Consider the following 23726-nt stretch of genomic DNA (forward strand, 5'->3'; position numbering starts at 1 on the left):
AACAATGTCAGAAGCTACACAGCTGTGTTTAAAACTGTGAAAAGGCTGTTAGTGACAGGAGTAAGCCATGTGCTGCTCCTGGAAGGCCTTTTCCCTCTGACACCCCTTCATCCTGCAGTTGGTGTGATGCATTTGTAAAGGTGGGGAGAGGGGGATTTGCCTGGGGGTGAAGCCTCATGGGCTGGCCACAGAACGTCAGGACAGTCTGATCTGGTCTTACAGATCCCATGTTCCTCGCCTGAGACCGAGCTTCCATCAGCAAGCAGACAGTCAGGTCCTTCAACAGAAGTTAATCCCCTTCTACCTTCCTAATTTGTAAGGGTGAAAGAAGTCCAGCAGAGCAGAGCTGGAAAGCACAAACAGGGATGAAAACAACCAGTTTGCATACTGATCTTTGTATAATGACCCCCCCACCCTCACAGCTCACTCTTCCCCAAATAAAGACACATTGTTCAATGGCATGTTGAAAAGACGTGCTCGTCATTCTTAATAAACAACTAGAGTAAGAATACATAAGAGAAACAGGGTGGTACCTTTATATGATACACAAGTGTATGTTACAAGAATTCCATCAGGCACAGGAGCCTCAAGGTGTAAGGCCTCAATGTTAGGCCAAAAAAGAAGAGTGTGGTAAAGTTTGTACTTTTAACATCTAAAAATGTCACTTAAAGGTCTGAATAGAAATTGTTGGCTTGTGGTGTTTGTCTTTTTTTTTTTTTTTTTGTATAAATCACAATTGCAGTTCACTCTCTCCTCTTCCTTCCAAGATAACAGCAAATTAATGTCCAAGCACAAGAAAAGAAGATGCCTGCCTCTCCTCCACTGGCTGAGCAGGTCCATCCATCATTCTGTGCCCTCTAGGCTGCACGTGCTCCAAGGAGACAGAGGCCCCAGCCATCCAGGCCAATCCTGTAGTTCATGTTTTCTACATCATAAAAAAAAGCCAGAGTCAACCAGCAGCTTTCCACAGCTCCCAGCTTGCAGGGGATATGCAGCCTCCAATGGTTCCAACAGTTTGGTGTGTTGGGTAGGATACACAATGGGTAGGTTTTTCCTTTAGATTCTTTTAAAGAGAAGAAGCCTAAAAGGGCTTCATAACTACACCAATAAAAAAACCAAAAACTTAGGCATATCCTTTAGTGTAAAAGTCTGTACAATTTATCTTTGCTTGTCCCTCCCCTGTCGCCCCGCCCCACCCCTTCTGAGCCAAGGAGGATGCCTTAGTGCATGGAGCTGGCGTTAGCCACGGCAAGAGCTTCCTGAATCTCTCGTATCACCAGGATCCGGGTGAGCATCTGCTCCATCTGCTCTCTGCTGATCGGCTGGATGGAATACCAGATAGGGCTGTTGGGGGCCACCACCGGCTCCGGTGTCAAGTAAAACGTGTCATTCCGGCCTTTCACACTCTGGGGGCTGCGTGAGGAAGATCAGAAATAACCAGACTAACAAGAATGTCCTGGGAGGGAGAGACCGCCACTGTCCTCACCCCAGGCTTCACAAATCCTGACAGTGAACCTCTGGCTGATGAGACATGACGGTATGGAGTTACATCTAGGGGCAACAGCGGTCCCAAAGCTTTTAGGCTGCATCAAGGTTAAAAAGCCATGGTGATGATTGCAAGAAAGTAATTTTTATTTAGCACTGGTAAGTATAACACACACATGGCTTCAGGGGTCTTTCAGAGCTAAGCAAGGATGGGGTGTTTGCACATCCAGGGTAACTGCAGACCCATCTGTGCAGAGAAACTTCGTCAGAATCATCATAATTTAGAGGCAAGTCCTTTGAGACTCCCTCCAATCTCCACAGAAAGTCGTCATTTTTGTTCAGAAGCCAATTTGAATAGGACCTTGATCTGATCTCAAGTAGCAGCTGCTTCCAGAGGACTTGCAAGTCACAGGCAGAACAGCAAGCTCCTGCCAACACAGCAAACCTCCGGAGCGAGTACGAGATTACGAGCAGCCAGGTCACAAATCAGGATTTGTTTCTTTAAATACCACAGAAGTTCAACTTACATGCCATCAGAGTAAATCCCACCTTCTCACAACCACGCCCCTCCCCATTTAAGTAAATTTATGCAAATATAGAAACTGTGCCAGTAATATAACACAGCCCTGAAAACTAGGCCAGCTACAAGATGCAGCTTAACAGTCACGGAAGACAAGCATTCATACACACGAACGAGCGCTCTCACCATTTGAAGAGGTAGAAGTCATACAGCTTTATCGGACACCTCAGGGGGTTCTCTGGGTTCTCAGTCTGCTCTGCGTACATGTCATCTGTAACTGCAAACCAGCCCACCCCGCCCCCAAAGTCTGTCAGACACTTGGTACAAGCACAGCAAACCGAGCAGCGCCGTACAGCCTCAGCACTCCAGAGCACCTTGTCACCAGGCAACAGCTGGCGACAGACATACGGCCATCCCAGGGCAGAGGCGCCTGGTTTAAATGCTTAAAGCATTAATGGAGAGCTTGCTGTATCCCAAGGCTACTGAACAACACAACCCATCCATATCCTCTCTGTTTCTCCCCTACCTGTGCCCAAAACAAAAGGTATCTTACTACTGAGACTGCAATGCCTCAGCTAAATCCTGGGTCTGTGCTTTTAAGGGGACAGATTGTACTTACATATGGATTCTATACGGGTTCACACGAGTCAAGGTAAGAAAAAACTCCCAAAGAAGTTTCTCCCTCTGTCCATGTGCACTCACACCAAATATCCCTCTTCGCCCATAAGACACAGAAGCAACAAAAATGTTATCCTTGGCTCTTGATGAAGTACTATTCACCTCAGGTAAGGTATGTCCCCAGGCTTACTGTTAGAAGGTACTAAGCTCTCTTGGACAGAACGCACAGAAAACTCGTGCTGCCAGGCTGAAGGGACCTGGGAGAGCCTGGGGTTCTTGTGGCCCTACCTGCAGACATCTCCAGGTTCATCCACCTCCTTCAAGCCCAGTAAGTAAACACTCCCCCAAAAATTTTCCAGACACTACCTTTCTGTCCTGTCTGGTGTACGCCAGAAGCCTTCAGATAGCGGATACTCGTGCTTTTATCCTTGGGATTAGAAGGGTTCTTCTTGGTCTGCCTCAACACCTTGGAGAAGGCCAGCTTCATGTGCTGGTCTACTGTTTTCAACAGGAAGTATCTGAGCAGCAAGAAGAGAACACAGGACATTCAGAGGCGAGGAAAGGATATGGTCACGACAGTGAGGTAGTTATCATTACTCATCACAAGCCAGCCGAGTCTCAAACCAACACTGAGTTAGGCTGTTCCAGCAGCAGAGCATGCAGCAGCCACAAGTTCAGTTTTCCCTCCGCTAGCTCATTTTCTTGTACTGCATCTTCTTTGCCTGCAGTGCTGCAAGAGGGCTCTGCGTGCAACCATTCGAAATTCATTATTTTGCCCTAATCCTGTGCAGCAGTTTCCTACAAACCCCATCAATCCATTTGAAGTTATTCTATTCCCCAAGATTCCCAAAGACCTAAGTACTTACTTTGTATTAAAAAACATCAGTGTAGTGAGCAAGGTGGAAGGGGAGTGAGCTCCTAACTGCTTACACTCCCACAGCATCTCTTCTGTTACATGACTGGAGAGGACATAACCTGCAATAATGAGAAGTCAGCATCATGCCAGGAGACAGGAACACAGGCAGCATTTTACAGTCTGTAAGTACTGGAGAACATAAATCCTGAGGGGAAGAGGAGGAAGAGATCCTTGCTGATGTCAAGATTCACTACTGTGCAAATAACTTTTTAAATAGCAGGTACTGTTAGAAAACACCTGTATACATACGTTCATCTCTAGTTGAGGAGAGTATGCTTCTGCAATATGCCTATACATCCCAGCCCGGAGAGAAATAAATATGCACTTAAACAGCTTTCAATTAATGGCTCGACTCCAATGCAGATGCTCCTAATCCAATAATATGTGAGAGCAGGCAGGCCAGTGTAACAAATCAGCTCTTGGCCCTGCACACAGCTTTAGTCAGCACACAGTGCCAAGAGATGTATTTGGACACATGAGTAATCCCTTTGATTCTCAGATTTTTTTTTTCCTTTGTGTAGAACAGAAATACTATACTCCAAATACACAGATAAACAGAATAACAGACAGCAGTATGAACTCTGGGGCTTGTGGAATGACAAAGCACAGATCAAACAGCCAGAGTGAAAACAAAAGGATTCCAAAACTCAGGGTGCTACTTAGCCATCCAGCCTGTAACATCAGCTACTTTACTGAACACGAGCAACAGCTTCTTCACTGACATCTGATCAGATCAAAGGGAATGAAGTAATGAGAAACCAGGTTTCTGTGCTCCGAAAACGCAACTCAATCTAGTTCTCATACGCGACTCTGTCAAAATCTGTCTCTTCTGGAACTGCTCCTCCCCAACCCTGTTGCCATCATCTTCTGAACAACAAGGCTGAGATGAGCGTGTTTGATTGCAGCATTCGAGGCTCTATCACGCATTGTTTTTCCTTGGACACTTAGTTGGTCCTGCAGACCATATCCATCTGGCTACATGGCAACATGGCAGTGTTGTATTATCTCCCAAAGTACAAATACATATTAGAGGCAAGATGTCTTATCAGAAAGCTTGATTCAGATCAAGGATCAGCTGGCTTCCAAGTAAGCCAATCTTGTGACACTACAAAGTCCAAACTATCTGCCTTTTGATGGGTGACAAGCGATAGGCAAATAATACTCTACGACAATCAGGGCTAGAGCCTGACGTGCAGTAACACCAGTATTCAATGCAGGTGCAACATTTTTCTTCCTGATCAGTATGAGCTGTTCTAGGGACATTAAGTACTTCAAAAGGTTTCTATTCAGACTATACTTACACTGCAGTTCAGTTTTAACACTCCAAACTCCAGAAAGTCGCAAAGTTCCTAAACAAAAGTCCTTACCAAGAGGGGAAACACGGGGCTGTACGTCCTTGAGAACTTCATGCAGCCATTCGGTGAACCGAATATAGTAGAGATCTGAGAAGATGTCATCTACTCGGCCATTTTCAAAGAGATACTGTAAGAGATTCACAACACAGTCCAGTACAGTGGCAGCAAATATATTCCTCAGACCAGACCTTATCCCAAGAACCCACATATTCGGTTAGTCAAGCATTTCACAGCATAGCACTGAAGACGTACATTCTACTTAGAAAACTGAGGACCTTTGCATCAAGGCCAGTACAGGGTTGGTAATCTCAGTTGCTACCACAGAAATGCTAAAACACAAAGGAAAAAACACCTTAAAAAGTAAAGCTGGTTGGATTTCACCTTTTATTTCAGGTGTGTTCACTGCAAGTTATTTTACACAACCATCCTTTGGACATTAGAATTTTTCAGATACAGGAGAGAGATGCCCAATTCTCCTATCAGAGTTTAGCTCTGTTCCTGCAGCCCTTCCAAAAAGCACGCTAATATTACCAGCTCAGACCTCCCACAACAATAAAGCCAAGTTCTTGACTGTTAAAGCTTCAACTAGATCAAGTTTTGAGATTGAGAACTTTCTCAAATATCATCCAACCCTCCTCTCCCTGCCAAAAAAACCCTAAAAGAATTTATTACTCTAACCATGATACTGAACTCAGTTATTAACAATTCTTCACAAACTTAACTCAATAGGTGAAAGCATTGCTGTGTGCTCATTACATTTAATTTGATTTTTTTTTTTAAGCAAAGAGACTTTTTTCTTATGAAATTGTTGCGAAGCTTAATAGAATCCTCTCTGTACATGCTGACAACATGCACAGCTCTGCTGCACATACAGCTGTCCTACCCCTACCTTCTGAATACACAAGAAGATATAGTAGAGCACATCTGGATCATAGGGTTCACCATCACCATTTCGAGCTTCTCGTGTCATTAAGCACAGACCATAATTCAGCTCAGCCACTGCTGAAGAGATGAGATCTTCCTGGAACCTCAGCAGCTGACGCCCTGGAAAAACAAAACAAAGCCATATTATTTAAGCCATAAAGCCATATTATTTCCCAGTCTTTCAGGAATGATTTCCCACATCTCCAGCTTTGCTATTCTATCTGGCAGGCCCAGTACCACCTCATTCTCCCAGCATAATAAAACAAGCTGAAATAAACACAGATCTTAGGCTGTCAGATCTACTAAAAGATAAATGGGCAAGAATCCGACAGGAAGACTCTCTGCCCTGCCATCTGTATAACTGTTGCCTTCTCCCACCATGGCCACGACGAAACGCTGCCCTGTGGTAAAAGGAAAACAGCGGCTCGGTCACTGCCGTACCAGCTAGGCTGCCATTCACAGCCATTTGGTTTGTCCACATCTGTGTCATACAGCACCTTTTCCTACAGCTACCAGGCTAAGTGCTCAAGCTGGCTCAGCACGGAGCCAATGCCTCCCTCGGAACATGTCCTGTGGCAGTGAGAGCGTGCAATAATTAGTATTGCAGAGTAAATCCAAGTTGAAATTTAAAAACACTCACTGATTAAACAAAGGTGTTTTCCAGAGCAGTAAATCACTAACATTTTAGTCATTCCTAATCCTACTTGAAAAGAAAGAAAGGCCATGTTGCCATGACACATACTTCCAATGGGTGCTAGCCTATTTTGGGCTTCTTTTTCCAGCTCTGCATTCTTGGTCTGTGCCCAGCTTTTCCACACTTCAAGTCCCTCTTCTGGCTTCAGAGAGTTTGGAAGTAGAAGTTCAGGTGAAGTCTGTGGCTGTGGTTCAACTTCAGCAACCTGAACAGTTTGAGCCTATGAAAGAAAACATTTCAGTTTATATATACACACACCTTGATATGCAACAGTTTGACAAAAAAAAACAAGTAATGCCACACACTACCCCAGAATATGAGCCTTCTTCAACATTAACAAAAAATTACTCCAAGGAACATAACTTTTGCTGTCTAACCTGAGTTGCTGCTTGTGAAAGAGTATTTGCCTCACCAAGAACACTTTTAGTTTGAACGGACATATTTATAGGTCCCTTAGCAAATTCATGCAACTTGCAGTTTGATGCATTTAGAAGTCCTACAGAAATCACAGGACACCTAACAGCCACGAGCTGTTCTTGATGCAGTATCATTAAGAACCTCACTGGTACCTTCAAAGGCAAGGATCTCCAAGGGAGTGAAGTCCTCTCAACAACAGATCTCTGGTCTCCCCTCGAACACTGAAACGTGACAATTGATGCTGACACAACCTTCTGCCCTGATCTCGCAGGTACCTTGTCCAGTGTGAGGCCAGGCACACAGGCTGGACTGCCAGTTGCTTCTTGACTTGCATTTTTCACAAATAAAGCAAAAGAGCTGCAACTTGCCCAGATCCCACAGCAGCTCAGTGCCAGTGGACAGGGTGAGGTGAGCAGGAGAATTCCTTCTCAGTCTCACAGCTGTGAGAAGGACAACCCCCAGAAGTTAGATGTTCACCTCCAGTAGCTTTATTGTCCTCTTAGAGGAAGAACCACATACCTACCTCCTGGACTCGCCTCTGTATTTAGGGGCTTATGCAACACCCAGTGCCCCAGAGAACTGGGACCAGAAAAGTGTCTGATACCCAAGACTTGCAGAAGACTGTGCAGGGTAATACGCAGTGTTAGTAGAAGCTTTCCAAGTAACCATTAAAGAAATTACGGAGTTAATATCTCAGAAAGGATCCCAAGAATGGGGCTCATGTTCTAACAAGACCCTAAAATAATTCTGAATGTCCTGCTTAGCAGAAAGGCAAAAAAATTCTATCAACTTACTTTGTTCAAGTAGCTGAAAGTGATTAAGTGATCTCTGAAGTACCAATACAGGGAAAAGATGAGCTACAGGAGGCTCTTTCAACATGACAAAATAAACTAAAAAAGTCCCGACCCAATACAACCCCATGCATTACAAAGACCCATAAGCTGTAGCTTAAAGTACAGCTTTATAAAAGAGGGCATCCAGCACCTGGAAGTTATCTAGAGATGCAGGGAACCTTTTTTCAGTGAAGACCTCAGTGGGCTATAGCCCACAATCAACCCAGAAACAGACATTACTACAGAATGCAATGCTCTTTGTCTCAGTGCTTACTGGTGAAGTAGAGGGCATATACGCCTTTATAAAGTCAACAGTGTTATTTATAAACTCGAAAGAATTTATAACAACATTTATGCTCGCAGACTTGGATATTTTTGCCCTCATTCCATTCAGCAAAAACAGGCTCTGACAGATCAATCACTTTTCACTTTCTGGTAATGAAAGATAAATTACATCATTTGCACATATAAAAGAGGCCATGAATAGCCCTAATTATTCAAGTTTTAAAAGCAAATTCAAAATAAGCTATGGCTTGAAGTCAGCAACAAAGCACTTAAAAAAAAAAAAAAACCAAAAAAACAGCAACAGATTTGGCTGTCAGGTTTGCTAAGCACTACGAAGAGATGCCGACTTGCCACGGCTCGTTCCTGTGCTCTTGCACACCAGACATTTTCCAGAACCAGGACACGGTGTCACAGAAAGGTGGCACCTGTCCATGAAGTTGGCTTACAACTAGCCAGATTTGACACTCTATCTGGACACTGGATCTGCTGTGGGCTTCACGTGCTGCATAACACCAAGTAACTGATAACTAGGTGACTGGTGTATTTGCACACCTTATTTTGCTGCAGTCATCCCTGCCTGTCCACTGCAACGCTGAGAACAGCGCAGAAGACTGCAGACCTCAGGACAATCGCTATGAAGAAGCCAGCAATGTGCATGTATCTATTAACTTACACTATGAAGACGAGAACTGAATTTTCTTTTGGGAAGTTCAGCATCCTATAATTACATACCAACATTACACATTGCAGTCCTACACCTATCAGAAGACAAATGGCAAACATCATGTCCAGGCTACTGGGACAGACGCATCTCTGGTTCCTTGACACCAGCTGTCAGGTGACCTCCTCCCTCTCCACAACATGTGCAAGTTGTTAATCATGGAGACCAAGAAGCAGTTTTAACTTACTGAGCAAGTGACTTGTAGCTGCTGCTGCTGCTGCCCCTGTTCTTGGGGTGTGGGCTGTTGCTGCTGCTGCTGCGGGTCCCATATGTGCACCGTCTGCGCAGTGTTCTGGTACGTCCCTGCCACAGCCTGCACCGCCACTGGAATGTGGATGTTGCCATTCATGAACTGCGCTGGAAAGAGCGAATTAGCAAGAGTCTGCACCACTTCCTCATGAGAGTTCTTCACTACTGAAGTACTTCCCACCATCTTATCCTTGTCGTCTTCCAGCTTCACGGTAGCCAGCGTCGTTGGCGAGCCACTGACGTGGACGGCATTGTAGGCCTCCTGTGGGATGGCGATGTGGGTTATGTTTTGCTGCTGAAGGTCACCACGTGGCTGAGCAGAGTAAACAGGGATGGTCCAGGTCTCTCCAGTGGGGCTAGTAATGGTCCCAGTGGCACTGTACAGGTGGGCACTGTCCACTGTTAACAAGTCTGGCCTCAAAGAGACATAACTTTGCTGCTGGCCCTGAGGAATGGCCAGTACTGTGGCAACTGGCTGCCCCGAAATAGCATACGATACAGTAATAGGCATATCCACTTTGCGTTTCTTCACCGGCTGAAGGACACTAGCAGTGCTGATCCGCCGCTCTCCCTCTCGCGGAGAGCCCTGTTGACAAGGGGGAGGTGACAGTGCCCCGACTGTTTGGATCTGTATCTGCTGGCCACCAGTAATGGCCTGTCCTGCCACAAGCTGGGCCTGGATCTGCTGGTGTTGTATGTGTTCCTCCTGGATCTCTGCAGCCTGGATCTGCTGGGCAGTCTGCACATGCTGCACTTGGATCTGAGCTGCCTGCAGCTGCGACGGGCTGGGGCTCTGCAGAGATTGACTCTGTATTGTCTGGGACGCCTGCTGCTGCGCCTGGCCTTGGATCTGCACTTGGACTTGTATCGGTTGCTCTGAAGCCTGATGGACTGTGAGCTGTGGAGAGAGTTGCTGGGCGGACACCTGCTGTGGGGACTGCTGGACCTGGACCTGAACCTGCAACGACACCAATTGCGCAGTTAGAGATCAGCAAGCGTCAGCAATTCAACAGGATGGCCACCAAAGATGGTCCATCACTGAAGGTCTATGTTCCAGGACTTTAATGTTCAGTTTTATAATTCCATATATTAATCCATTAGTAAAGATCCCAGGAAAATGAAACCAAGTTACTTTAGAAGTACATAGTTGAAAACAGTGATACAGTAGCTGACCTGTTTGCTCAGCATTGCACATGACCTCACTCAGCATGGACAGAACAGTACATGAGCTGCATCTCCATCACCAAGGCTCTGTGGGCTCAAGCCGACAGATTGCATCCTTGGAAGCCGAAAGAGTCTTCCAAGCTATTTGCATTGCTAAAATGTTATTTCAGTATAGCCCTTGCAACAGCAAGACTAAGGTCACACACATTACAATTCAGATGTTAAGTTTATCTTACTACAAACTACAGGAGCTTGCCTCATTCTTACTATGTGCTAAAGATTATTTTACTGCTTTCAACCCCAGGCCCTCAAACAGCCACAGGATCACTTGCCAGTGTCAGGCGGTAAGAAATATGGGTAAATTGAAACCAGCACTTGGCCCTTTCCACATAAAGCACAGAAATATTATTTCGAAACCAACTGCTAATAGTAACTCTACACAAGCAGGCGTCAACACAGAAAGTTGCAAGTTCAACCTGAAACTTTGTCATGCACTAAAGGGCAACACTGCAGCATTTGATTTTTGAACTTTAGAAGTATTTATTTGGCAGTGATAATTAAAACCAGCTATTTTTTCATTATTTATGTATTCCATTTAATTCCACTTATTGTCCAAACTACTCGGTTGTATTTTCTAGCTCATGCACTTACACAATGCTGAATAACATGGGCAAAATACGTCAAGACCTGGATCCAAACAGTTCCTTTTATTTTAGTGAAAAAAATTAAATCACACCCTCTCACACCCATGCTCATTTGTGCAAGGTCTCTCACACCATCCAGCAGCAGCCCAGGAGCAGGCTTAGAACCCAGAGTCAGAGGTAGCTCCCAACACAAAGTTCAGGTCTCAACAACTTCACATTCGTGTCCCCAAACCCAATCTAGCTGGTATCTTCACTCCCAAGGCACCCAGCAAGGTCTGGTCGCCTCACCCAGACACTTCACACCGTGTCCCCTACACTTACACAGCCACTTTGTCGCATTTGCCTTGTCCTACAAGCAATATCCCAGGTTCCCATCATCATCTGCTTTTCCAGGCTTCCTTAACACTACATGTTAAGGGAGGGAATTAATTACTCAACACCCCATTTCAAATCCAACTGAGAGATGCAGAGCTTTACTAGGGGAACCTGTGAGGGCCACAGGAAATTTGAAGCCAACACAGATTTATTTAATTGCAAAATTATGTCTTGCTACTCATGTTCTCTCACCCTTTTCTACCTCACTTTCTAAAGTCCGTCAAGCTAACGTAGCACTTGCACGGAGACGCCTCACTAGCCAGCTTGACAATACCAAAAAGAACTACCATGCAGTTCCGCACTGTGCAAATACATGAAATCTCCTTTCCCAACATCCCCTCCAAGAAGTCTTTAAAAATGTTAAGTATTCATTTGCAGCCAATTAAGAGCTGCCAAGGAAAAACGCGGCGTAGCAAAATGCACCACTTGCAGAGCAGTTTTATAAGTCACCTCCTGTTAAGAGCCAATTCTATTTCCAGGAAGAATAAGGAATTTTACAGGTTCCTGGCTGGGAGCTGTATGTAATATACTGTAATCCAGATGATGTGGACTTTCTATAATAATTTCCTGCAAGGTAACAAGAAACATATGACCTTGTGTTAGCGTGACAGTTTAAAAAGCTGCACCAATGAGTGATTTGATCAGGCAGTTATCTGAAAAAGGTGAAGTCACCTATGGGATACTTCTTGAATTCTATTTGATACTCTTATCATACTGCCCTACAGCACGACTACTGCCTTGGGCAAACAGGCTGAAGCACAGATCCTAGTTAAGAGTCCACTTTAAGAAAGCCAGTTTCAATTACACCTCTAAGACAAGTATTCTCCAAAATACTCGATTTTAAAAAACACTAATATAGTCCTTAGTATTAGTTTAACTCTGTTCAAAAGGCTAACTGCAAGACAAAGGCCCAAGACTGGACAAACTAAAATGCATCATTCCACTGATGCATTTTCAGTTTCACACAAGAAATATTTGCTTTATCTGCTAGGATTCAAATTCATGTAACAGAAAGAGGTAAATTCACCATTTATCCTGTACTTTACAGTGTGGTTTTGGAATCTGCACAGCTTGACTGAGAACACCTTAAAAGTACCCCCACCTGCTGTCCACACAAAATTTTACATGACATTTCCTATTACTGTTGTAACACATACAAAGTAGAGAGCATTTTTTTTTCTTTTTGCTAGCAGTAAGAATTTAAAGTCCACTCATGCACTGAAACAATTTTATCACATACATGTAATTAGAGAGGTAATGGAACAGGTTTAAGCAAGAGGCATGGTCTAAGCACAGACCTGACATGGCAGTATTTTATGCCTTCCACTTTTACAGAATAGTTCAGCTGGAAGGGACCTACAGTCACCATCTAGTCCAACTGCCTGACCACTTCAGGGCCAGCCATAAGCTAAAGGATGTTATATTAAGGTCATTGTCCTTTATTTAGAGGCATTGCTTCCAGACACTGACAGGCTTGGGGCATCGACCACCTCTCCATGGAACCTGTTCCAGTGTTTGAGCTCTCTCTCAGTACAGAAATGCTGCCTAATGTCCAGCCTAAACATCACCTGGTGCAGCTTTGTACCATTAACCATTTTAGAGCCTGAGCCTACTGCCTCTAAAAGTCACAGGCAATTTCCATGGCTTTTGGCAGATAAGCAATCATGATATAAGGCCCTATGATACTCCCCCAGGACTAAATCCAAACCCTGACACCCAGGTTGTCTTGCTACTGCTCTGGAGTTCACACAGTGCTATTGTTAACACCCAAACAATGAGTCCAGACCCAAACAAGGCAAACAGGTCACGATTCCAGAATCACTGGAAGTTCTCTGTGCTGCAAACATCGCACTTCTGACTAGAGACTGCTCCTATTTAAAAGAATATTGGAGCTCTAACTACTGTGCATTGCACATCCCTTGTGAATTACACATCCATTTTTAACAACCGTATTTTGCAGCAGATCCCAGCCTATTTTCAAGTAGGTTGTACCCAGGAGTGCTACAAGCATTCATTTCAGATTTACAGACTTCAACTCAGTCTGAGACCAGCATTTCTTATGTCGACCTCATTGTCTAACTTGCTATCTGAGAAAAAAAGGACAAAGAATTACAACAAACATCATCAGCATTTGACTTTTTGAAAGCCTCTGTGCACAGAGGAATGCTTTAAATTTACAAGCCAAGACCAACAGGGAAGACTTTAAATCTTCACCTTATGCTGAAGATTAAAGCAAGAACATGTTATGCTGGGAATTCCTGGGTTATACTGGTACAAGAGAGGAAAGGCCAAGTTACCAGTACTGAAAAACTGCTTATTGCCAGAAGTTTGGATCTAACAGCATGAAAAGAATCACTTCCCAGCAGGCTACCATCACACAAAGAAATGCCTTTTTACCATAAAATAGCTAGAAGTTGGACAAAATACTAGCCGACTAGAGAAATCAAAAGTGTTATAAGTCAGCCCTGCATCATAACAGGAGGGCAGAAATGTATTTTTAAGGTTCCCTTAAAGGAAACCTTCTGTCACATTACGCTCAAAAACATATTCTGTCTAGAACTGAGCACATGCAAAGAGAATATAAGTCACTCCATGAGCATGAGAAAGCTGAAGCCTGGTTTCCAAAAGTTTGTGTTTTGTTTTTTAGGTTTGTTTGTCCCTCATGGTTGATAGACTAACTCCAACAAACTTTCAAGTAAGATTCATAACATGCCTGTTCTGTGCAGATTTTTAACAAAAGGAATCAGACTGCAGAACTGGAGTTCCAAAACAATTCAATTGAAAGAATACCCAAGCAAAGAAAATCTCATCTATGGATTGACTGGATTACTTAACATTTCCTAAAACCTAACTCCAAATGAGCAACACACATACCAACTCTTTCCTGCATGGTTTTTCCGATATCAAGCTTGCCCTGGTGCACCTGACAGGCTCTTAAATGCCTTTTTTCACAAACACATCTTGGTTTCTGAAGCTATGTTAACACTGGCAAGCAGTAGGATATACCAAGATCAGACCTTCAGAGCAAGACTGAAGATCTACTAAGGTGTCCTCACTAAACACTCCAGAAGATTATCTCAAATGTAGGTCTAGTCTTGCCCACTAGCCAAGCTAGACAAGCACCTAGACACATCAAAACTGCATTTTATGGCTTAGTTTAATTTGAAGGGAATCCCAAATGACAGGCTCCAAACGTAGGAGAGGTAAGCAGGGGGCATGTGACAAACTTGCTGCATTAAGTATGTTCCAATTCCCCCCTAGAAGTAATGTAGGTGCAACTCAAACTTCCACACTTGAGCAAGCCAACAGAAGTCAAACACTTGGACAAAATGCAAGAGCAGAAGAGCAATCTCAATTGCTTTTTAGCCAACTTTAGGGAAAGAAGGCTTAAAATACACTTGCCTCAACAACAGTCCCAAGCTAAAGTGACTCCAGCATTAAAACTAACACTGTAATACAGTTTCTTCTAACGTTACGCCAGAAGGCATACACACAATTACGAAACAGACCTGAAGTACAGAGCAGGTGAAAAGACTGATCAGTGAAGTAGCAGGAAATGTTGGAACTTGTTATTCAACTCCTTTACAGGAAGTCCTTTGCTATCTATCTAAGTAAACAAGGTCTACGGGGAGTGTACAAGTCAGCTTTTCAGAGCTGCTAGACAGATTCTCACTCCTGGTTTTCCCTCTGTTCATTCATCAACATCAGGGAGAGAATTCCATGGGCCAAATTAGGCCTTGTGTGTGTTTGAACAGTTACAATATTAAGTTGCCAAGTTGTACACTAGGGCAGGACTTAGGCCTAAGACAATTAAAACACATGAAGCAAGGAAAACAAAACAGCTTACCTCTCAAGAAGGAACCTACTGCCAATATACAAGAAGGTGCTACCTTGAAAACACCATGCTTGACTATAACCATTCTTTGAAGAGTCACACTCAGCCTTAGCAAATGCTAATTAACGCTGGCTGCTACACTAATATCTTACTAGGATGCTTTTCAAAGGTAAGTAAATAGGAGCCCTACCTCCAGGATGAACTTCAGAACCAAGATTGGGACGGGGGAAGCTGAGTCCAGCAGAAGTGAAGGAAAGTTGTGTTCTATGCAGAGCCAAAGATTTTCTTCTGAGCTACTTAGGGGCATTTTTCCCTGCCTTACATTGTGAATAATGCCCAGTGTCCTACCAGGCTATGAAACCACCGAACAGACTGGAGGAAGACTGAAAAAGCTGAACATTCAACACATAAAGAACAGAGCAATTAGAAAGGCACAAGCCTCAACTGAAAGACATTTTACGCAGGCATCTAACCATCCCCTACACAGTTCTGCAATCTTGCTCACCTGTAGCACCCTCCCTTCAAGCCCTGCCCAAGAAGCTCTTGCCACCCAGCCAGACTTTGCCTTACTAGAAGGCTGAAACTGAGAATCCTCCCCACACACACATCATGTGCCTTAAGCAAAGATTTTTTTTGTCCTCTAATACTCTCTCTGTTAAATCTTCTTGTGGAAGGGGAAGCGGTGCAAGAGGTTCGTTGTGTAAGCAAGTCAGCGCTAACATGTCACTGGCATCATCAATTCGATGGCCTTGATGCATGAGACCAACTAGCAACAACCTCACCAAGGGCAGAGCTGATAAAACTCTCACTTGACTGGAGCAAAACAGCCCTTCCCAGCCACCCCTGGACACAGCACAAGGGATGACAACTTGACATACGGAACTCTAACACTACCGATGGCACTGCTGTGATACTGGGCACGGAAGGAGCCCCAAGTCACCTGTACTGTAGCACTGACTCATATAAAACCCAACAGTTGCATCCTCTCAGCCTTCAAAATAAACATTTGGTAATAGTATGCTGAACTTTTTAGGCAAGAAAACCCCAAGGCAGCAACTTCTTCAGAGAGGAAATGTATTTTGCCAGGATAAATAAAAGCAGCAAGCAGTCATGGACTGTCTTTGGTTGTTCACAGCAAGTAAAATTTAGGAAGAAACCTGAGCACTGTCTATCTTTACGATCGTAAGGTTGTCATCAGCACTTGCAACCTCAAGGTCATCTGACTGGTCATATTATTAGTCACCTTCAGCACCACTGTCACACTGCCAGACACCAGCAGAATCATTCAAAGGGTCTTCCACTGATTTGCAACTGGATTAGCAAGAACTAAACAGATTATCAAGTCAAGTACTGCGGTGACATAAATTTGATCAAAAGCTAAGAGGCTTCAGTGGATGACCAAAACCTCCTCGTAATACAACACAAGTAGTATTTCAGCAGTGAGTCAGCTGGATCAGGTGCACTGCTCTAGGGGAACACTGTCACCCCCAGATAAACAACAAAATCCAGCTTTGTTCAGACACTGTGCTGCCACAGAGACAGTCTTGAGACAGGTGAATGCTAAATCACAGGTTTAACATAATCACATTCTTGATAAGAAACCTCAAAAAACACAAAAACACTTTTGCAAAGGGGTAAAGACATTCTTATCTATTCTTATCTACCCCTTATCTACCCCATCCTTGCAAAAAAACTTCAATATAATTCTGAACTAGCTGCTCGAATACACGTGAATCCAGCTGCACTGCTGATGGTGGTGATGGTGCCCTCATGCTGCAGCCATATCTAGTTCCAGATGTGCCACCTGAGTGTTCTGGGGGTTTGTAACATCCTACAGCAAGCAGCATGGTAGGCAACACAAACACCTATTATAATCTGTACTGACAGATGTGAAAGCAGATATTTTAAAGCAGAATCACATCAAAAATAAGGGGGAGAGAGCAGACAACATTCTTTAGGAAAGCTCCTGAAATCTTGACTTTCATCAGGTATTTTTCATGTTCAGGCAGCAGGTCACTCAGTTTAAAAAACAGAACCAGGTCTCTGCCAGCAATTTTATGGTTATTTTCAAGAAGATCAGCAGATTACTTTTCTCTGGAGCATACGATATACAGCCTCCCTCTTCATCTCTGCTACTAGAAGACTTGCAGGGGTCAAGCCTGAACTTTGTGTAGTTCTGAAAGGAGACAGCAGCAGGAAGAAAAAAAAATCCTTTTGACTTTTACAATTGGTTTGGGGGCCTTTCACATCTTCAAGGCTGAGGCACCCAAAAAAGCCAGCCTTCCTAGTTCTTCTACTGAAAAATGTAACTTCTCCCAAAAAATGTGCTAGCTGCCAGACCCAAAAGCACCCTTGATCAGTTTTAACAGACTCATGCAGAGATCCAAGTCATGTCTCTCAGACGAGAGGCTTTTATTCTTCAAAAGCCTTGCAACACAAGTTACTGTAGGGCAACAGGTTACAGAAATCCCCGTTAAGCATTCATTTACTCAATAGAGAGAGTAATTGGAGATGAGTTACCCAGTGAGAGGCAAGTTTGTCTTTGCTGTAGGATAAAAGCATGCCAGTGAGCTGTTAGCACAAGTTGACTGTACCGCAACAAGCTCACACTACCTTATCTCCAGTCATTTGTGCCTCCATACCCTCATTTGTTGCAAAAGAAGAGAGCTCACAACTTTACATTCATGATACAGAAGGCACAAAGATTCATATTTGAAGTGTATAAGAATTACAGCTGTAGACATAATTCAGCTTTTTGGAGACATATCAGAAGAAAACCTCAGTAAATGCCCTACCACCTGTACACTCATCAAAATTATGAAATGTGTTTTAAGACCAAAGCAGTTATCCAAAGTTATATGTTTTTTTTTTCCTCTCTGGTGCTGGATTTGCTCATTTAACACTTAAGAAAAATTAATGTAACACCTATTAAAAAAAAAAGGAGAAGACTCTTTCCACTTTGCAAAGGGACAACGTACCTTGACACACACGCATCTTTTAGAATTCCTTTCCTGAAAGGTATCTTCCCCTAGCTCATATTGTAATTTGACTCCCCTGCATTGCCCCCAACTTACGGCTAGTTTGAGAACTACAACCTTCAGATTGTTCAAACAAAATCATTTAAATTGTTTTCATTAAAAAAAACTGAAGGCAAGTTAGATCCCACAACCACTCTGAACAACCAGATAAAGCAAGACCAGCAGAGGGGAGTGGTATTTATAGCAGCTTCACACAGAGTGCGAGGCTTCAGGGAGCTGTGGACATGCCAGAACTGTCAACCATTTCTCCAACAGGTTACACCACTACATTGCTATGTGTGCTACTCCTCCTACAGTGGGGCTCAATGGAGGCACAGTCAAAAGAGACATTTACTACCAAATTCCTTAAATGAGAAAGAAATAGCGTTATTTTATATAAAGTTTACTGGCCCTGCTTCTTAAGTGCTTGCCTGTGGTTTCAAGTTAGACAGTAGCTGGCTCTGAACACCCCTCCATGGGTTAGCAAGTCATATGTAACATTTAGAAATCATTTAAGACACTTACCTGGACTTGCTGGGGTTGCTGAACCTGTATCTGCTGCTCTGGCTGAGTTTGCTGCTGGACACTGGTTGTCACGGGACAAGCAAGTTCAAGCAAAGACCCAGCCACCTCTGTGCTGTCCGTGTAAATGCAGTTGCCACCCTGCTGATACACCATCGTGGTGGTGGCCGTCTGCTGAAACTCCTGCAGAGCTTCCGGCCCCTTGGAAGCAAGGGAGTCCAGAAACTCCTTCATCCTGTGCTGAGGGATTGTTCGCGCCTTCACACGGATGTATTCTTCAAAGGAAATGGTGTTCTCCAGAGAATTATTCATATTGCAAGTTCCTTAGGGTTCCTTAAGGAAAGAGAAAGTGAAAGTCTTAACTACAGCACTCCTTTGACACAAGGTTATTCCTAACTCCAGTCACCAATTTCGCATACCGACCATTGTATGAAAACTAGTAAATGTGCACAGCCAGATGCCCAAGACAGATGCTTTAGTTTTACGAGGCATCTTGCAGTACCACACATTTCTCAGATTAACCCTTAGCGGCTCAGGGAAGTCTGGATGACAACCAGGTGTAACTATTCAAAGAGCTCACTGCCATGTAAAACCTTCTGTTCTTGTACTTCCCCCAGACCAGGCAAGTCCCATAACAGATTAAATCAAGTAATAAATTTCATTCGTTTGCAGCATGCAGTGTTAGCGAGAGAAGCTTAGAAATCAATATCTGTGGCCTTGCTTCACAGCCACAGAGGTGGAAGAACCCAGCAGTATGTTCTATCAGGCCATGCAGTTCTATTCCGGGCAGCTAATGGGAAGCACAGCGGAAGAGCATCAGATGCAGCATTCAGCTCACTGCTATTAGGACTAGGACAGCCTTATCGATTCGAACGTAGCAAGCAAAAGGAGAGTGCTGGAATCAAGAGATTCCTCAAAGGGGGAACTACACACATGGAGAAGCAGAGCTCTGGAAATGACAAAGGCATCAGCAGCATCAGTTCTGATGCCCTGTTCATATAGGAAGAGGTTAACATGAAGCATGCCATGTATGAAGACAAAAGAGCAACAGAAAAAGAAATCAGATCATCAGGAAGTGAGAGTAAGGGGAAAAAAAAACAACCAAAGAAAGAAACAACAACAAAGATGACTCCACCTGAGAACATTAGAAAGCCCTAGGGCATACTCTGACAGCATTCTTCTCTTACTGACTTATCTTGTTTAAACCCACAAATTGTTTCTGCAGCGAGTGTACTGGTTGTTTGCAAAGCACTAATTAGTCTTGATAAAGGATAAACAGATTTGAGCTATAATACTACCAGATACTGAGACGGTTGTGAAAAAGATGTGAAACAGCACAAGAGTAGGACTAGAACAGGTGATTCGGTACTACTAAATCCAGCTGTGGAAAGGAGGAAAAAGGGACAAACAAACATTGCTATATGTACATTATCACTGTAGTTCTAAAGAGGCAGAATCTTTTATATATTTTTCCCATGATTTAATGAAGTGAAGCCAAGAAAGAAATACGTGGTAGGACCGCAACAGCCTGTGTGAAAATGGGAGTTAGTTCTAGGGTCTCAGTGGCAACCAAGCGTATTCCACAAGTCCAGCTCCAATTCCCACCAAAACCAGTGAGAGCTGCAGCAAATCCTAACCACTCTTCGCTGTTGCGTGACAGCAGTCTAAACACACAGAAGTTTTTGTTTACACAGAGGAGGTTCATGGCTAGTGCACTGGACCAGGCTTACAGGAGAAAGCGAATATCAAAGGTAAGGGGAACACACGTGAGGCAACTTGCACTGTATCTATAGTTTCTGGAGTTATTAAGCAACATTAGTTGCCGTGTGAGATTACTACAGAAAAAATTCTTTATAATAACATGCATCAACATTTAGTAAGAAGCACCAGCTAACAGTGTTCGCTTAGTGAGTCAAACAACTCTGTAAAAATTAGCATAGAGAAGCTCCCACAGAGCCCACAGCTGGACAGAAAAACACTTCTCCTGCCTTTCAGAGATTCTGATCCAACACATTTTCAAGCCAGCTGCACATGACAGAGGCAGTGAGACTGTTCACTTAGCTTAGAGTGAAGTGTCCTCGAGGAGCCACCCAAGAGTACTCAACACCTCTACAGGACACATTATTAACCCTTTCCCAGGTGACCACATGTCCAGGGTGAAACCAACAGAGAACAACCTTGTTACTGCGCACTCAGTGACTTCGATGGGACCTACACCTGGCACACTCCGATACATCTAATTTTAGAGGCTCCATTCCATACCCTGAAGCTGGAAAACAGATTGAGTGATTAAACGGTCCTGATCTCCTACTTGGAACTTGCAAATATTTGATACTACAGTGAGGGCTTCGGAACACAATCATTTTGCACGTCCACGCTGAGGTGCACCAGCAGACACAGCTTTCAGAGGGGAGATTCTTCTGAGGAATAAGCCTCAACAATGCCACACTGGGAATGCAGACGTGAACAGTACAGGTGATCCTTGACAGCGACCTGCTGCTAAATGGGACGGGCTCACCTCTCAGCAAAGGTCCTGCCTTCTTCCTTGCCCCTGCATTGGCGCTTATTATGTTGTAACAACTCAGGGAACAGCTATTTGCATTCTGTTCCTCTTGTCAAGGGAAAGAGCGGGGAGGTCAACAGGGCCATTGTTTTTGACAGCAGCCATCCATTAGCCCTCACTTTTATTTTGGAACTCCAACCCTTCTATCAAGAGCTGCTCTCATGTACATCATGCTCCTGTGCAGTAGAGACCAGAAGCCACCAGAAACCCAAACGCATAAGCAGCAGGCACACAGATCAAGAAGAGGTCCACCACCAAATCACCACCCACCTCTTCCAACCACCAGAAAGGCAAACAAACACAGCATGAATTCCTTAGATACAAATCCTTGACTCTGCTCGGCTGCTCCATCTCAATTAGTTCTTTTTTAGCAAGCATCAAATATCAAGAGCCCACGAGGCCAGTCTTCCCCTACTAGTGAATATTCCATCACAAGGAATCTCTCTTTTCCTCTCTTCTTGAATGGAAAAAATTACTATACTGAGAGCCACTAACGCTTAAAACAGTGCAACGCTCATCTGCGCCACTGCAGCAGCTGAAGTCCCAACCATGGATCAGAACCCCACTGTGCCACATGGTGTTTGTTCTTGCTCCGGAACAGCAGCAGGATCTCTGTTTTCTCTACAGCTCTCCAAATTTGAGGGAGCTAAAGACACTATAGGTAACAGAGCAGGCTGGACCAAGTTTCTCCCAGTCATTCCTGTCAGTTTTGAAGGGTGATAAAAGCACTGAACCATGAAAAACTGCACTTCAAAAAATCCTACACGGCAGTAGAAGTACCAGGTCTAGATGAAGATTTGGGAAAGTAACGTTGTACTCCCAGAAATTTTATTGATTAAAACTAAACCCACCTGCATTTATGACAGAAAACCTCTTTAAGGCTCAAGTGTGCATTCAACGGGCTTCTGTAGGACAATATACACAGCTTGCTACTGCAGCAGCCACTTTTACTGTTAGTTATTAAAACATATTTGTTTATGCATTCAATTTCTCCCATAGACACGCATTAGAAATGGCAAACACCCATCTTCACTAGAGCTCGGCAACATGTTTTTAATACTGCATTTTAAAATTTAAAAGAGAGCATCCAGGCACTGAGCTTTCTCTGATAAAGGGAGATAATTCCTCCCTGATTCAGCATAACTGCATTTTTTTTCCAGGAAATAAGTTCAAGAAACCCTCTGAAGATCATGAGCACATACGGTTAGTTCGTAAAATTGAGACTGAGGTTACTAAGAACACACACACAACTCGCAGCATGTGGACAATCTAGACTCACCAGTCACCATGTTGCATGTATTTCTGCTGCTCTTGTCCTGAGCTCTTAGACTTGTAACGTTCTGGAGAAGACAGAACAAAGAAGCCCTTTCCATCCCCAGTTCCTATTTCTTTATTAAAGCCATTTTATTTTAATATGTATTCCGGTAAGAAAAATAAAAAATAGAAAGGAAAAATATGATCATCCACACAGCTGGCAGCTCCCACTGAAGAACTGCGAGATGCCCAATTCCTGACCATCCCTCAACCTGGTGAGCCTAGCTAGGAAGGAGTGTGTAAGCACATCTGCCACAGGGCACGGAGCTCGGTGCCAGTGACACCGGAGTGACTGGAAGGCAGAACTGAGAACAAGGCAGCAGCAGCGACTGTATCCAGAGGTGCCCCCGCCTCCCCCCGCAGGTGCTCCCGGCCGCGGCCCGGGACAGGCGGGAACGACAGAGGCAGCCCCGCCGCTCGGCCGCGACGCTCCGTGTTGAGTCCCAGAGATCACGGGCCGCGGTTCAGCCTTTCCCCGCACGGCCGGGGGGCTCCCTCCTGCGGCACGGCCGGTCCCACCGCCCGGGCCGCTCCCCGCCGCCTTTGTTCCCCGGCGGGGCGGCCGGGCCTGTGCCCGCGGGAGACGCCACGCCGCCCCCCCGCCGCAGGAGCCATGTTGGGGGCTCCGCCGGGGACGGCGGCCGCCGAGGGCCGCGCCGAAGCGGAGGCCGCGCCTTCCGGCGCGCGCTGCCGCCGCCCGTGCCCGCGCGGCGAAAGGGCCGCCCCGCGCGGGGGGAGGAGGGCGGGGACGCGCCCGGTGCAAGGGGGGGGGACACGAGCAGGGGGCGCGCCCCGCGCGTGCACGACCAAACTGCGCGTCCCCGCGGGCGAGGGATGCGCGCGCCCGGCAGGCGGGGCCGCCCCCTCCCCCCTCCCTGCCGGGCCCGCGCCGCCCCCGGAACCGCCGCCGCCGCCTCCCCCCGCGCCCGACGGGAGGCCCCGCCCGGCCCCGTCGCCCCGCACCCCTCCGGCCCGGCGGCCCCGCTGCGGCGCGGCGTGGCCCGGCCCGGCTCCGCCTCACCCCGGCCCCGCTGCCGCCGTCGCCTCGCGCCGCCGCCGCCGCCTCGGCCCCGAGTCTTTTCCCCTCACAGCTCCCTGGGCGCCATCTTACATTCAACCCCCCGCAGCCAATCAGCGCATGGCTCCAACCTCGCGAGAGCGCAGCCTCCAAGTCCCGCGAGAGCACGGCGCCCGGCCCCGCCCCCACCTTAAAGGGGCCGCGCCCTGGTGCGGAGGGGGCAGCCTCCGGGGGCGCCCTCCACGGGGGGACGCGCG

General features: G+C 45.4%; 1 protein-coding gene across 2 annotated transcripts; it reads right to left on the reverse strand.

The window, feature by feature from the left end:
- Nucleotides 1–458: 458 nt before the first annotated feature.
- On the reverse strand, nucleotides 459–23579 carry QRICH1 (glutamine rich 1). Of its 2 annotated transcripts, XM_082060073.1 has the most exons (11): nucleotides 23473–23579; nucleotides 22417–22477; nucleotides 18578–18907; nucleotides 8956–9975; nucleotides 6561–6732; nucleotides 5784–5938; nucleotides 4907–5021; nucleotides 3490–3598; nucleotides 2990–3141; nucleotides 2192–2282; nucleotides 459–1413 (listed from the first exon to the last, which is right to left on the reverse strand). In XM_082060073.1, exons 3-11 carry the CDS (start codon nucleotides 18884–18886, stop codon nucleotides 1221–1223), a joined length of 2316 nt encoding a protein of 771 aa, XP_081916199.1. In that variant the 5' UTR covers nucleotides 18887–18907; nucleotides 22417–22477; nucleotides 23473–23579; the 3' UTR covers nucleotides 459–1220. The 2 variants fall into 2 exon arrangements, with proteins under 2 accessions (XP_081916199.1, XP_081916200.1); XM_082060074.1 differs by lacking the exon at nucleotides 22417–22477.
- Nucleotides 23580–23726: the final 147 nt, after the last annotated feature.

This window comes from Streptopelia decaocto (assembly GCF_964273445.1).
Source record: "Streptopelia decaocto genome assembly, chromosome: 8".
NCBI lineage: Eukaryota > Metazoa > Chordata > Aves > Columbiformes > Columbidae > Streptopelia > Streptopelia decaocto.